Source organism: Callorhinchus milii, unplaced genomic scaffold, assembly GCF_018977255.1.
Source record: "Callorhinchus milii isolate IMCB2004 unplaced genomic scaffold, IMCB_Cmil_1.0 Scaffold9, whole genome shotgun sequence".
Taxonomy (NCBI): Eukaryota; Metazoa; Chordata; class Chondrichthyes; order Chimaeriformes; family Callorhinchidae; genus Callorhinchus; species Callorhinchus milii.
In genome coordinates this window covers 12,383,814-12,400,959 of record NW_024704750.1, presented here as the reverse complement: position 1 = coordinate 12,400,959, position 17,146 = coordinate 12,383,814, and the positions used below count along the sequence as shown (strand labels likewise).

General features: G+C 35.8%; 1 protein-coding gene across 1 annotated transcript in view; it reads right to left on the bottom strand.

Moving 5' to 3' along the window:
• The window catches only part of akap6 (A kinase (PRKA) anchor protein 6), a 113,694-nt gene that overhangs the window by 30,993 nt on the left and 65,555 nt on the right, over positions 1 to 17,146 (bottom strand). Inside the window, exon 8 of the mRNA XM_007893379.2 lies at positions 14,680 to 14,800. Within this exon, the coding sequence (XP_007891570.2) occupies positions 14,680 to 14,800 (121 nt within the window). The remainder of the gene's footprint in view (positions 1 to 14,679; positions 14,801 to 17,146) is intronic.

The window sequence follows — 17,146 nt, the reverse complement described above, 5'->3', positions numbered from 1 at the left end:
ACTCTGCCCCCAAAGCTCCCTGGGAATTCAGCTCTTGTAATAAACTTCAGAGAGGGAGGAAAAAAAGACAGCATGATGGAATTCAAAATAATGCTTTAAAAGCACAGTCAAGCAAAGACATCTATTATAAGTCTTTGTATAGTTCCTCTGTTGGTCAGATTGAAAAGGGTCTCTACATAGTAAGTACATAGTGAAGCTATGGCTACCAAACAGAGTGTGAAAAGGCCAATAAACATTGCAGATTATTGAGACAACCTTAAGACTATTTTGAGATCCTCTGTTCCAAATGTGAATTATGCAATAGGTATATAGTCATCAATTAACATACAAAATATAAACTATGAGGCAACAACGATAACAAGTGCATTATAAATTCCAAAATGCATTAGTGTTGTTTTTATTAAAATAAAGTACAAACATATTATTGCAAAATAATTAAAATAAATTTAAGTTGCAGTTTCTGGTGGCGATCTACAATCTTCCTGCTAAGATACATGGTGGCCCCATAGGAAGCCCATGCCTAATGCCATTCAGCAGTGAACAAAGGCTCTTTTTATTCAGCAGTGGAAGGTCCTAAGCTCCGCTGCATACACACACAGCGTAGGAATCTGCTAGAGGCCAGCGTGTCAATCTATGCAGTCATCTACCAGCAACTATGACCACTTACTGAAATCAATGTAAGAAGTGTCAGAAGAAGTACCTTAATTAGTTGCCAATGTACAGTTATTAGTTTAAAAGATCAGGATAGCTAACAGCAGTCAAAGGTTGTCACATACAGAATGGAGAAATAATTGAACTACTTTTTTTTAATATGAAGATATACACAAATAATTCCAGAATATAAGAAATAACAGTGGAAGATCCTACATTTTTCTTTTTGTAAAGTAATAATAGGATAACTTGATTCTGAACACATTTACTTCATGATCTTTGAAAAGATTAAAGAACTGCAATGTCATTTAAAATTGCCAGAACTTACCAAGCAAATTACATTTGAGCTTCTGAATCAGTTTTTTTCTAAGAGCTGATTCCATTTACACGCGTTGAAAATCACATTACATAGCCCATGCATTGTTAATTGGACATAGATTGCATTATCATCATTATAAATCAAACTCCAAATATCAAAATGAATTGCAAATTCACTAATAGGAGATCATGAAGCAATCTTTTTTAAATATCTTCCATTAATAATTAAATTCAAATTATATTACTCTGAAATTCTCTTATGAGGGCAGACAGCTTATTCACTTTGACCCTGCTTTTAAACAGCAGAAGTCTTTGCACAAAGTTGTGATTTTCAAAATGCAATATTTCAAAAGATTGATTGTCGAACATTTGAGTTAAAAAAAAGAAATTTCGTAATTGCGTCTGATCTATCGAAGACAGGCTTTAGTGCTGTTTAAGGGGTCAAAAGAGCACTTTCTTTACCTACTGTAAATGAGTAAAGTAAATTGCAATGACAGGTATGTCATTTTGTCTAACAGTTTTTTGATAAAGTATATCCATATCCAAGACTGTTTAGAGAGAAGATAGTAATTTGACAAATCTGAAACTCTTTAAAAGACCTTTGATTATGTGGATTGCTGAAGACCGTCAGAGATTATTGAACTTGTTAGAATTTTTCTTCACGAAGATTACATTATGGTAGTTTAGTACTGCTTGATAACCATTCATCATTTGTAATAAACCTTCCTGTTGATTCATGTTACACAGCAACAGTCAAAGAGTTCAGATATTAGACTGAAGTGTTCTCACTGCTCTGAATTCACAGAATAAAAAGAAGCAGTTGGAAAAAAATAGCTGCAATCATTTAATGCAGATGACCTCTGACAGGCTCACAGCTCTTCTATCTGCAGAAAATTTGCATGGGGTCTGTGTGCATAGGAACAGTGTAACCTAAATGGTAGACAATCTTTATTCTAATGAAGTGGGTGTCAAGGTCAATGTAAAACTGCAATGATAAATGGAGCGCCACTAGGCAAGATGAGTCGCACATGCATTGTAATGCTTTCACGTTAATTGTTGCCTGAAACACATTAAGTTCATAAAACATAGAAAACAGTTTATGCCAATTAACTTTACTTTAATGTGGTACAGTGTTAAAGTTGGAATCTATTATATGGATGTCAGCGTTTTATTTTCTTGAACTACTTTCTATAAAGATTGCAGATCATTACAGTGCAAAACTGGAAGGGAGTAGTTCCAGCAGATGTAGATGCAGCCTTCATAACTTCAGCACCTACCAAATGATGATCTGCCACCTACCCTCCCCATTGCCTCCACTTTGGCTATAGGCTCTAATTATAATTCACGTGAAAACATAATCCCAAGCACCAATTAAAGGACAGAATAGATGTCATCAAAGGCTGCCTGACTCACACATAACCTTTGCTATGCAGTGGACTGCCCAGCAAGCAGTAATAGGGTTTTGCACTAATAGGGAGTGACATGTTGAAAATATCATCCGTATCTGATTTTTTCTCATCACGGATTTAATAACTTTTTAGATGAAACAAATACTGCTAATTACAGAGCACGAACATAATCACAAAGCGAAGAACTTTGTGAGCAATTCACATCTGGATCACCCTTGTGCTTCTGCGTGAGGATGGCTTAAGAGTGGAACCAGCTAGATGCATTCAAGTGAAGGAAGCTAAAAGAACATAACTGGCAAAACAACATTAAAACGCCACCCGCAATTTCTCGATATGGCTGCTGGATATTCCTAAGAATAGCAAGTAAATAAACAAACTGCAAAAATAGAGGAAAACAGGCTGGTACAACAGTCGAACAGATTGAACACTCACCTCTTAACCAGACGGGTAAGGGGGCAAAGTCCTGGGTTTGCTCAAATGTGCTAAATTGGTGGTAATAAGTTTCATTAGTTTATAAGAGAGAGGTTGAAGGTGAGGCAGAGATCCTCATGATTAGACCACCTGCAGGTGTATACAGAGAGGTCCAAGGATAGATCATTTCACTCCTTGGATGGATGGATTTGCATGAGAAAAAAATTGGGAGGGTGTGTGAAAAACATAAAGACTATCCCACATTGAACTCACACTTTGTAGTGAAAAGAAGAAAATAATAAAAAGCAAATCTGAATTTGTATATGCTTGCAAGACTAAATTTGATGCATTGTCAATTGGGGAAAAAAAAACAGCTCGTCTGTCCACTGACTTACAATTTAATGAAAGCATACATATTTAACTATAGTGAGCATCTGGATAGAATTCTGGATAGGATAGGATATCCTATTCCTATTCCTTGCTGGATAGGAATTCATATTCTGTTTAGTCATGCGCAGTCCATAAAATGGTTAAAATTGTTATTCTTTCCACGTCAACATTTGCAATATATAGTTCAAAGTCTGCACAAGAAGATACAACAAATTTCAATCAGGTCCTTAATTAGCCTCCTGGTTTTCAGCATCGACATAGTTCTAAATAGAATTTATAGCAACCCAATAACTTATTTAACAGGTATAATGAGAAGTAAGTGCTGACTAATACAAAACGTAACTTCAGCAGATGCAAACGTGATTTTTGAAGCACTGGAACATACCAATATTCCAATCTATTTCATGATAAACTATCTGAAAACCTCTACAGATTCATCTGTGTGTGATTTGTCAGGTCTGAAGCATTGACATGCCCAAGGGGCAGACCCCAGCGGGGAGTAGGCTGCAGAGCTAAATAGCTGTGAAAGAAGTCTTAATGTAGGATGGAATTCAAACTAACCTTGACATGACCTCGGGAAAAAATATGCAAAAAAAAGTAAAATTAATGTTCTCTACAAGACGCATTCAAATTTCGTGGCCAAGCAGGTTAACAAAAACATAAAGCTGCTTGACAAATGTTACTGAGGCCAAATCAGAAAAAAAAGCAAACTCTGGAAGAGAGTGCAAGCTTGAGTAAAGCAGATCTGTTACTGTGGAGGCATCTGAACCATTTGGAAAAGATCCAAACATAAACAGACACTGAGCAATATTGTTGTCAGCTTGATTATTCTGAGAAAATTGTTTTTATAGTATGACAGCGGGTGGGAGAAACCCCTAATTGCTCAATTATTACTGTTAAAAAAATAATTAGAAAAACATTTAATCATTGCATGGACTGAATTTACTGAAAGATTATTACAAAACCTACCACAATTCTTTCTAAATACAGTTTATTGTATACTGCTTTTTGTAAACTGGTTTGTTTTATATAGCGGCTTTGAAATTTGAAAACATTCATTTTAAATAAAGAAATATTCTGCATATTCTTGTTTTAATACTGTAAATGCTGGCATAGCTAATGATGAAATGATAATGGAAATGCTTTGTTTGACAGCAACATTGTCATTTACAGCTGAAGACAAGTCTGGTTTTATCAAGATAAATTGTTCCAACTGTAATACATTTAGCTTCTCTTACAAGTAATACAAGCAAATTTGTTGATAGCAAAAACAAATTCAACATATTAAATATTTCAATTAATTAAAAATTGGGAGACTAATATCTTAACACCCAATGTTCAAATAATAAACAACCTTTTGCTGGACAGGAAACTGAACTGTTTGTTTCCATGTCCAGTTTAGGAAAGTAGGCCATCTTGTGGATACAAGTGATACAGACCAAATCAATCATAAATATGTTCTCCTCTATATATGACTTGAAATTATGTTTGTACAATTTAAAGATGTGCAATATTAAAACATAAAAGGATGATAATTTAAAGAAAGCCATCACCACGATTGTGCTGCTTCTTCGGACTTAAATACACTCGTATAATTTAAGTTAATGCACAACCTTCAACATTTGTAGGAAAAAACAAAGAATGTGAACCAAGATGATTAAAATCAATGTTACAATATCACAAGCTTCTGAAACAAAACATCTGCATCATCTTGTTCAGCAGCAAACTATTGGTAACTCCAGAATCACACTGGCCAATTGGCCCCTATTCCTGTACTGCAACAAACATCAACCACATCCCAATTTTCCATAGTAACTGAAGAGTAATTTTAGCAACAAATACTTGTAAACTAATTTGTTAATGGGCCAGTCCAGTTGAATAAATAATGAAAGCTATGCTGTGGAAGCAGATTTCTTCGCTGTACTCCTACAGTTAGAGCTGAGAATCTTTGCCCTTCACAGTTCATATTCCTGTTCCCTGATCTGACAAAAAGTGTGAGCGAGACTGAAACTGCAGTTATTACTGGAATCAATCTTTAAGAGGGTGAGAAGTCACTGTGGAGGGTCTAGAGGCAGATTATGTCTGATTTACAATCCACTGGCTGAATGCAATGTTAGTTTACTGTTTTAAGTCTAAAGCTGAATATAATGTGTATGATAAAAATATTCAATAAAGAGCAATAGAGCTGAAAGACAAAGCACGAAGGTTACTCTTGCCGGTAACAAAGAGCAAGCTCTATATCCTTTTACAAACTAATTGGAAAAAAAGGGTAGAGAACATGCTGTAATTGTAACCACTAAATTCACAAACTATCTTTGATATACTTTATAATTCAAATTTGAAAAAAATACAGCAACAAAACTAGGCAGATCATGATTCAAATCCAGAATGATTAACCAAAGTGTTCCTGCTCCACGCGCTGTGTTCATAAAAATAAAACAACTCATTGCTGATTCAGTTGAAAATATTTCAAGAATAAATAACTTGATAGAAATGTGTCGTCAAAATAAAATATAAGGGCACAAAGAACAGCTCGAACACAACTCTCCAAACTCATCTTCCGGTCCCAGTTGAACTAATTGAGAAAGTGTTAAATTGACCGCGTTGGAACTGTCAGCATTGTTCAAAGTATCATCATCTGATATGTAGCTATCCAACCACAAAAACCTCGCTTCTAAACAGCACAAAACCGCAGTGTGCCTCGAATAGATAACCTGCAACCACAATAAAAGGCTTCCCTTAAAGTTGGCCATTTCTTTTAAAGCTCTCAGAAGTGACAACCCTGATTTGTGGTATTTCTTAGTAATTCACACTTTATGCAAGAACATTAATATCAATCTAACTTCTTTGTTAGATCTTTTGCAGCACATGATTTAAAAATGTTGAATTGGAATGTGCTTCTATAATCCATCTCCTCTAGCTTCAAAGTACAAAGAAGAGAATGATATACATAAATTATTGATCAAATTTAACCTTTAACGGACGGGTTCTCAAAAATGTAAGGGAGAATGTCTTTTTTAGTATTATGTTGCCAACGGCATTTACTAAAGCTGCCAACTGAGTTACTGCAAAACAACTTCAGTTAACTTGCACACGTGTTATGACAAAGGATCACCTTGGTCATGAAGGAATTAAAAAGGGGGCAAAATGATAATCATAAAACTACTTTTCCCAACATATTCAAAAATGCGAGTTACTCATTTTCCTATCTCAAACGATACTCAGATTATGTTGATTAACTTATGTTCTTATAATGGATTTAAAAATCATTACACATGTTATAATGAAAAATGCAATTATGACAACTGGTATGCATACATCAGAAAAACTAACATTGTCCGATTTTTTTGACCTTTAGAATGCACAATTGTGCATCTACATGTGCATGCACACACGTACGTGTGCATCAGGGGTATGCGTGCATTTGGATGCCTGAGGACTCACAATGTTCATTTAGGATCTTTATAAGTGTTTTAAATTGATCACCTTGTAACCCATCCAAAAGGATATGGGGTAAAAGGAAAATAACCAAAAGAATGCATTAGATTAGATTATGCCTCATTACCCCATGCCTCAAGTTAAAGTGTTGAGATGTACAGCAATTTTAGTGCAGTTATTTCAGAGTATGAATGTTTTATAGAACCTTGATTGTCTGATACATCAGCATTATCTAACGGCTAATCTTAATTTTTTGGCAAGTTTTCTATTTGAGACTCATTACACATTCCACTGGAAGACAAAAGGTTATTAAATCCCCAGCTATAGTTCAGTTACAGGATATTAAATTGTTTTAATTGAGAAACATGTTTAATCTGGTATTCTGAGCCATTTTAACCAAATTAAAGAAAATAAAACTGTTATGTGATAAGGTTTGTTGACATAAACCTTTGAAACACTTGATCAGAAATGCCATTTGATACACCTTAATAATATTAAATCATTTGAAATAATATTGTAATTTTCTGGGGAAAATCCATAGAACATCTTGAATTAATATTGTGCTTGGAATAAATTGAAACTATTCCTAACCTAAGGTGCATTTCCCTTCTCCCTTTTAAATAACCTTTATTTTGGTGAAAAATAAAACTGTTTAAGAAATGTATTTCTGTCTCCATGGAGATCTCTTTTGAATCACTACACTGGAGAAAAAATACACAACCCCCGGCTTTGTTGTGAGTATAGAGGGTCCTCTTCATTTCAGCTCTTTTCTTTCAAAGTGTCTGGACCATGCCGTGTTGTGTGTACATCTGCACCTGTCTTTGCAAAAAAAACATTTATTTCTGTTGCTGTAATAATCTGGGGTTTAATACAATAAATTCTTCATTGCACACGGTATCACACTGATACAAGTAAAGTTTTCATATGAACGTGGATAAAATACTTTTGATCAGGGGAGAATTTTAAAGAAGTACAACATGGTGATGGATTACATTTTTCCTTTTAATTTATAAAGACTATGCTGGACGTCTTTTTTAAAAAAAATCCATTGCAGCAGCAGTCAATACCAGTGCTTTAATCTTCCTACCTCATAATTCAAAGCATTTTTGGTTTCATTTACTTTTAGGTTTTGAAAGAAACATGTCAGGGGGAGTTACATCTTAACTGTGGTTGGGATTATTCCCAGTCACATGGCCACTGCCACAAGTAGAGCACAAAAAGGTGACAAAGGCAGTGATTTCCTGTCAGCAAAGAGCAGGACAGGGCTGTCTAGAAGTGATGCAAATGAGGAAAACTTTCACCATGGTTTGTTTGATCCACTCAGGGTCATAGCATGCCGAGCAGAGAGTGAGACACTGAGAGCAGGAAGAGAACCCAAAGGAAATGCAACCAGAGCTTTGCAAAGAAATACAATGGATTCTTCAGAGATTCCACTCCATTGTCTTGTATAATATATCCATGTGCACGATAGACGTAAGCAAATTCAGTCCAAAAACAATCTGACCTAGATAAACTGTAAAGAGAGTTATGAAATACTGGACGTAACTAACTAAAGTATCAATATTATGCATCACTACTTTAACTAAGCACTTTTATAATACAAATAAAATTGATTATATCAGCTTCTTTTCACGGAAAATATTACAGCTTTTTATTACTTTGCGAGATTGCTAAACCTTTGGATTATTCAGTTGCTGCATTGTAATTCAGTGCAGTGAAGGAGGGTTAACTTACACTGATCAATACAATGATTTTTTGCTATGTCTTTTTATGCCTGAGGTTTCTAAAACAACAGTGTCTCGCCAGCATATCCTTCGAAAACATTCTTGTTTTGTTTTATTGTTGGCATTATGATGCATATACAAAATTTCAAAATTATCTGTGTATGTTTACACATTGCTATTTTTGAACAAGTGTAGCATATCAAATAGCTGATTATAGATATCACAATAGTCACTCTATGAAATACAAATATCAAGAATTCTAGATTCACATAATGTACTAAACATCTGTTCTAGATATGTGAGATTCAATACTCTCATATGAGACTGTTAGCGATAAGAGTCTCAATAAGGTGGAAGAGTGAAAATAAACCCAAACACTTAATGAACAGAGATCAATAACCAACATTGCATAGTTTTAATCTTAGCTTTCGACACCAAGATAATCAGTCATAATATTTATCTAATTTAACTCAAAACACAGAACAGTTATGAACTGATAATATGCTGATGCTTACAGACTTCAACCTAGTCTGGAGAATCACCCCCTAGCACTGCAGTAAGATTTGTTGTGGAAAAATACAATGATCATTATCCCTAGTTTGAAGGCAAGAGATCTTCAAGTTCCCAGCTGCTTTTGCAATAGCTACACTAATTCTAAATGACTGGCAGCTATAAAGCTTGTAATGTATGTATGTTGGGACGAAAGCCGCAGCAAATTTGGAATCTGGTATAGTAATCAACAATTAATCATAGCGACAAGCTCAGACAATCTCTTGCATATCCAAGTACCATCTCTTGGAACGCAAGCGCAATCCATTTTAAGTTCTAAAACAAGGAATTATCCATTTCTTATCTGTTCTATTCCTGAGATGCGGTTCGAGGAAGAGGTTACAGATAGCAAACAATACCTCACAAACAACATTCAGTCCAAATGTAGCAAATTACCATCACCAAGAAAGGAGGCTACAGACTCCAAAGCCTCAATAAAGAGATTGAAGTCCATGTAAAATCGCATGCCACAATATGTGAACAGCTGTAGTGAAGACTATGGAAATAATAGGAATAGGTCAACACCTATATTACAGCAACACTGGACTCTCAACTAAATGTCTGTGAAAATTCAAGTATCAACTGACATTCACCCCTAGGCTTGTGTTAGCTATAGATCTTGCCTGTTTTACTTCAGTCATATAGACTGAGCAAAGGTTGTACAGGAAAGAGAGATGCCTTTCCTCTCTGCACAAACTCACTTCTTGGATGGTGATCAGGGGGCATTATTGATAGAATCTGTGGAAATTTCATAGGATAAGATTACCTCACTTTCCTGACCTAAGTTAGAGTTATCCACAGCAAAGTGTTGTGAGAAAGTAAGGATGAATAACAATTAAAATATTTTAACAAACTAATAGCTGGAAAAAAACTATACTTGGATATGCAAGAGATGTCAATAAGATTAATTGTTGATTACTATAACAAGATTCCAGATTTTCTATGGCACCAACCAGAGACACTAGATCTCCGTTCACAATATTAAACTCTACTATAAATGAGCTGCTGTACTATCACACGCCTAATCACAACTACGAGGGGAAATGACTAAACTCCAGACTAAATGAGTTATTATAGAATCAGACACCTTATCAGGATTTCAAATCCCAGACTAAATGAGCTGTTGAAGCATCCAGTGACTGATCCAGTTGCAAACTGCAAGGGGAAAAAAAGTCAAATTGTATTGCACATTATATATTCTGAAGTAAAATCAGATAGCAGCTCACAGTATCAAACGTCACACTAAGTGAACGGCCATAATATCACAAAACCGATCATAACTGAAGCATCAGACCACAAAGGGTAATCAAACTCCAAACTAATTGAGCTGCAGTGGGATCAAGGACCTGAACACAATAGCGCATTTCAGAATAAAACTGTTGCTGTAATATTGATGGCTGGCGATAACAGCATTATTGACATGCTCTGGCAATCTCTTGCAATATAAGTATTGTTTTTTCCCCAGATACTGATGTCATGAACGACAATTATGATTAGATACGAGTTCTTAGATTCACCCTATCCCTAACGAATGCTATTTCTCTCGACTTTCTAACTTGATAAAGCAAGAATTTATATTGTACTCTTTTTGTCGTGGGTCAGAATTTATTTTCTAATCTTTAAAGCCTTGGACATAATTTATGAATTTCTTTTGTGAAGGTTACTGCATTTTGCACTGAGCAGGATTTTTTCTCTAAACCTGAAAGCATATTCTTGTGGGTTCTAATAAAGGATCCTGCTTGAACTATGAACTATCTGGATGGAGATGCTGCCAGTACCACATCTCAGGCACCGAACCATGGATGTACAGTCCACCTCACTGAGCCAGTTCGAAACCTTGACATCTTGTTTAACCCTCAACAGTCCTTTCTGTCCCACATCTGTGCCATGTCCCGCTCTGCCTTCCCTCCACCTTTGCAACATCGCCCGGCTCTGCCACTGCCTCCCCTCAAGCTTCCGAAACCCTCATCCACGCATTTACCACTTCAGACTCGGCCACCCTCCAACCCACCCTGCCTCGACTCCTTCTGATCCCAACCCCCTGCTTGGGTCCAAATCCCTGACTGTCCAGCACCTTGGGACGACCTCCCGACGTGAAAGGCGCTACACAAATGTAATTTGTTGTTGTTGCTGTTGTTGTTATCTTTCTCTTTCAGCTGCTGATTGACCTGCTGTGGTTTTCCAGTATATGCTGGTTGTGGTTGTTTGTGTGCAATTGTTTTTCATGCTATATATTAAATCTGTAATGTTGGACTTTTACCAAAGAATCAAGAAATTAAGTTTGTTAACTCTCAATCGTATCCATATAATCCCCTGCAGTATTAGAAAGCAGAAAATTATAGAACTAACTGAATCACAGTGACATTAAACATTGTAAAATAACAAACTCCAGAATAAATCAAGTACTTATTATCAGCCAACTATTCATAACTGTGGGATATGGATGCAGGAAAATAACCGAATCTTGCATTGCACTAGCAAACTACACAACCAATAATAGCCTTGGCTTCAACAGTGGAAAAATTCAGACCAAATCAAATCTTGTAATGTCAGGTGTTTAATTACACTAAAACCCCATACTGAACATGCTGAGGACTTGTATTATCAGAAAGTGAGTGATAGTTTTGTATCAGTTTGTATATGAGCTGCAAATAGGATACAACTAGCAGATAATTCAACGTTCTTCTTCAGTTGAATGATAAATTGCAGCAATCAGGAAACATTTTGGGGAAATCTGCTATTAAGATCTAGTCATGCCCGGTGTAATAAAATCTGGCCAGTGCCGTAAAGTACAATTAGGTACATAAGAGCACAAACATAATGCTAGCTGCCAATATGATGAAGTCTTACAACCGAAAGAATGATAGACAGAGGCATAGAAAATGAACAAGAGAAAGTTTCAGACTCTACTATTGGATGATATACCAGAGGTGATGGGTAACCAGGAGCACACATAGCAATAGTACAGTGCTGTACTTCAAAGGTACTCTGATTTGAAAGGATCCGCTTCACTGAGACCATTAAATAGAAACAGGATCTGCTATTCAAAGGAAATAAATCCACCTGGGATTGATAGCGACACAAGCATCGTTAAGGTTGCTCTATCCTAACCTGACATGAGGCCGTGATGTAAAAAGGAAGTGAGGCCATAAAGCTTGTCAGGAATACTGAGAAAGTTAAATAGGACTTGAATATTTTTTTTAAAAATTATATAAACATAACAAGATTTGAAGTGCATTACTAACGTGGGCATAGTAGTTAGATTTAGGTTAAATGCTAAATCAACAGTCCAAGGACTCCCTCCCTCCCATTCCTGAACCAAAACTTTGCTTTACTGCAATACCCCCTTTAGTAGATGTGTTGGTGCCTAATTAATGTGGGTTTAACAATCTTGATGTTACTGCAGCCTTAGAACGTGGCACTTTGATGGGGAAATAATGCCATTCATGAGCCAATCGCAATAGATTATTTCAGTAAATCAATGTACTGATCTATCATCTACTGACAACTCTCATAAAGAAGCAAAGCAGCATCAGATGGAAGTAAAATTGAAGTTGGAGTGTTGTTTGGAGTTTGCATCACTACACAATACAAAGATGTGGAACTCTGGCAAGCAAAAATGTTGTGGGTTTGCCATAATTAAAAAGGGAGTCAGAGAATCTCTCCATAATAGCTCCTAGTCCAATGCCTAAGGAGATAAAACGGACAGAAGGTGATGGGATAATTTACATAATGATGGTGCACTGCACCTTTAATTGAATTATCTTTGCTAAATCACATGATCTGATTCACACAACAGTACAAACAGTTGGGGCAATTGAGGTGGTCAATGGTCAGCCTGCTTTTCATAGCAGGTCAGCTGAACAAGCTTTCATCGAGTACAAAGAAAGGAAAAGAGACAAAAAGACCCTGTTTAGTTGTTTCATCAGCTTTGCAACGTGCAATCTTTAACAGCCTTTGAAATTCTGCATAATAGCATTTGGTAGAATTTTTATAAGGCAAAATAGTACAACATGACAGAAACTGCATTTTAGTAAATCATTAAAAGCTTCATCAATAGAGAGGAGTACTGAAAAGGTTAAAGTTTATTTTCTCGGGCTAGACTATCTTTTAAAAAAGCCAGAAAAACAAAGAAGATTGGAAGGATTAAGTTCAATAGAGGCAGGAATAAAATTATTTCCAGTAACACTGCAGATAAAACAAAACACGTGATTGACTATCAAATTCAAGTTTGTGGTATTTAGACATGTTTTATACTGCTCAGGGCTTGCTTAAACTCCACAAAAGTTGCTTTCAGAAGCCTGTGTTTTGCCCACAACAACATAGCATCTATATTGAGGGGAAAGGAGGACTCCAAATGGTGTGCATTTATAAGAAGATAAAAGAATAAAAGGAATTATTTGGACTTAACAACCTTGCCACAAAAATAATCTTTTCGTGTATGGCATTCTATCCTGGAAAATATACGTGTGACTTGCTCTCACAGCTCCCTTTTCATCTCACCTATTTTGTTCCTGCAACTGGTGCATTTTCCTTTACCTTATATTTCTTTAAAAATGTAAAATAATTGTCCCTTATCTCTCAGCCCCCTACTCTTCTTCCTCTCCCGTACACCAATTTGACATTATCTGCATTCATCCCTTGTTAACAACGCGACAGATTATGGTCTGAGTTTCCTCTGTTACCATCACTAGTATTGCACACATCCAGTGTTAAGATATTCCTCCCAGTACCAGTCTTAAAGGTGACAATAACTTCCGACGAAACCATTCACAAAGAGAGAGAGATAGGCTTGTGTTTGACCTTGAATTTCCATTTCTTGTATAAAATGAAAAATTACAGAAAGAGCCAGAGGGTGGTTGTTTCTTGTCATTATCCTGTTGTCAATTCTGATGGCGGTTATTAATTTTTTTTCTTTACGATTCACAATCTGCTCTTTGAAATATGCCATATGTTCAAAGCAATTCAGGGATGACAACTGTCAGAATTACAACAATAAAAAATAGCCTAAACGAGGCAGATTTACTGCTGTGGAGTTCTGCTGAAAATAACCCCTGAAATGCTTTGACATATTACTCCTGCTCGGTTTTAAAATATCATCAGATCTACACTATAAGTTTTGAGATTCTGTATCAATAAAATAATAAAGGAATATGATACAAAGTAGTGCATTTAATAGGGTGTGTAACAGAATAGGTATAAATATACATTTCTCATTTATTATTTGAGGGAATTCAAATTAACATTAAATTCCCAAATATTTGTTTTAATCATGTGTAAAATATAGTGACGAAAAGCAATAAAGTCTGCTTTATCTATTACCAATAAAAATTCATTGAAAACAGACTGGTGTCCAGGCAGCAACGAACCAAGACTCATAGCAAATTTCATTCTTTGAGCTTCTGAAGGACAGACTAATCTATCTGAAACTCAAATCAAAACACAGGCTGTAAAGTAGAGCCCCTACTCCCATTGACTATTCATTTTGTTTCAGTCTATTTTTTAATCCCATCTCTCCGTTCTCTTTCTACCCTCTACGAGAACATTTCTTCATTCCTTTGTAAAATTAAACTTAATAGAATGTGATAAAGGAAACTCTTTGGCAATTATGATGTCTGCACTGTCTGCTGGCACGCAGGAGATGGAAATGAAGTTGGGGACAGGGAAGGGAATTCTAATAGGCACCATGATATATACAATGAACGTCAAGATGTCCTCTGAGAGCGAGAGACTTGTCAGGCTAATCAGATTTTCTATATCCACGTAAAGACAGTAACATAGGCTCTAACCTTGTAAAGATGCTGCTGCTGCTCTTCTGACATCATCAGGTCATGGCTGTCCATCACTATGGATTCCATGTCAATCAGCCAATCCCAGAGCTCCTGGTGTTCTGATTCAAAGTCCAGAAGGCTGGAAAGTAGAATTAAAAATGCATTATGCATTATATAAATAAAATATATATTCCTGAATGAACAATGACTGAAAAATTTAATTGCTTGTTAGAGAGAAAATTAAAACTTGAAACTACTCAGTAAGATATCATTAAATTCTAATATAAGCAGATAGCACAACAAGATTAATAACAAAAGGTAATAATGTGTCAGAATGGGAAAATAAACAGTATAATTAGATGATACCAACAGGCAAAGTCAAAACTAATGTTTTGTCATTTTTTTTAAAAAAGTATAGGAAATAAAATAAAAGAAGATAAAATCGACAAAGAAAATCATCAATGCCGATTTCTTGCTCTTAATCCATTTAGCTTTTTTTTGTCATTTCAATGAAGCCGTTTTCAATGCTGCCTCAATGAGAAAGATGTGTGTCAGCTGCACAAAAGGGACAACAGCACCGAAGGTAAACCTGCAGCCAAAGGTTTTATAAGAAGATGAAAGTGTATCAGACACATTTTAGTTGGGCATGAGTGCTTATGCCAAGCCACTCAAAAGGGCTGGATGCAGCACTAGACAGGTGCTCCCCAAAGACATGTTAGATGCAAAGGTGAGGCCAAAAAGTCAAAATGTGGAATTCTCAAAAAGACAGTAATCATTAAAATTCAAAGGGAGATCATTACGCTTTTCAGCTAAATAAATCATTAGAATGAGGAGCTTAAAAGGATTAAAGTGGTGTTCAGTTCAAAGCACAGAACCTGAGTTAAGCGAAGTCTCCATCTTACAATTCAGCTCCAACAGTCTGATGCAGTAAGAGGTAATAATCATGAAAAGTGCAGTCATCAACAAGATAAAGCACAGTTCTCCAGATTTATTGAAATGTCATTCCTGACATTGATGTTCATCAATAGCACTCCAAACTGAATGATCCTTAACAAAAATTAACTAGCAAAATCTGGCAGGAGTTCAGAACCATGTCCCTCCCTGATAGTTAATGGAAAGGAAACTTCCACAGAGATGATTTCACGCTATGTTTAAACAGACGTTCTAGTAGCTGGTTCGGGTCCAGCTTCGTCAAAAATAAAATAAATGTTGCAGTGAATGAACAAGTTCACTCCAAAACAAGCAAAAGAATCATTTTTGCTGCAATCACAATAATAATCCTTCCATTTGATAAAGCGCCTTATCATGTCATTGGGGCGTCTCAAAGCGCTTCACAGGATATACTGTAAAGTGGATTGACTGTGTATTTTGTGGGCCCCAAAAAAAGCTTGGACCAAATAGGCAACAGAGCTGATTTTTTGGATTTCACATCTAAATAGATATTCATAATAGTTCAAATAATGAGCTTCAAACATTCTTCTGCAAATTCCATCCAAGTAAACTAAACCACCACATTTGGATTTATTAAGAGATTTAGCTTCTAAGTTGGCTGCAGCTAGAAAGTGCACATATTGCAGTGACTCCTGACATTGGATCTTAATCTTTTTGACAAACCCATTCCAAAAGAATTAGTAAATTCGCACTGCCTCAAAGACTGCGTGATGTTTGCGATCTGAGCACCCAAATTAATTGCACATGTTCTAAGTTGTATCACATGAATTAGGTTTGATTCCAAATTCAATTGCATGAATTTGCTTTCGAACTTACAATCAAAGCTGTAACCGGTATGATCAGTTCCCATATTTAAAAATTGAGAGAAAAATATAGATCTGGGTCATAGGCTGCTGACCCCCATTTTAGCAGAAATTCTGACCACCACACACCCTCACACTGCAGCACCATTTACTATACTGACCATTTATCAACAGTCCACACCCTGTCTACATGTTCTGCCAGATGAATACTCATTGTGGGGTTAGCAGCTATGAGGAGACATTTTTTTAAGAATGGGGAAAATCAAATTTGGCCAGTTGAACATATTTCGATTAATGCATTCATCCAGATTAAGTTCATAACAATGAACTTTAAAGCTATCCATTTAAAAATCATTTGGCCTCAAACAGGTGAAAGCATGTTCCATTACTAATGTAGACGGTTAAGAATATTATCCTAGATTCTCTTGAAATTAAGATTAATGTCAACAAAAGCATTAAGATTACAGTGGAACCTCAGCATTACCAATGATTAGGATCAGCAGAAGAGTTATATAAGCTTGTATTGTATGGCAATTTAAATGAAAAGTTATTCATTTTAAATTACCCGTTTTTTAAAAAAAACTTTCCTAACCCACTCCACTCCCCACGTCTTTCCTTAGAAAGAAACTTTTGAAATGATGTAACGTGATGAAGCCCGATATTAAAATGGAAATCTTTTATCATTATTTAATTATTTATCAATGTTATAATAATAATAATCCTTGCATTTG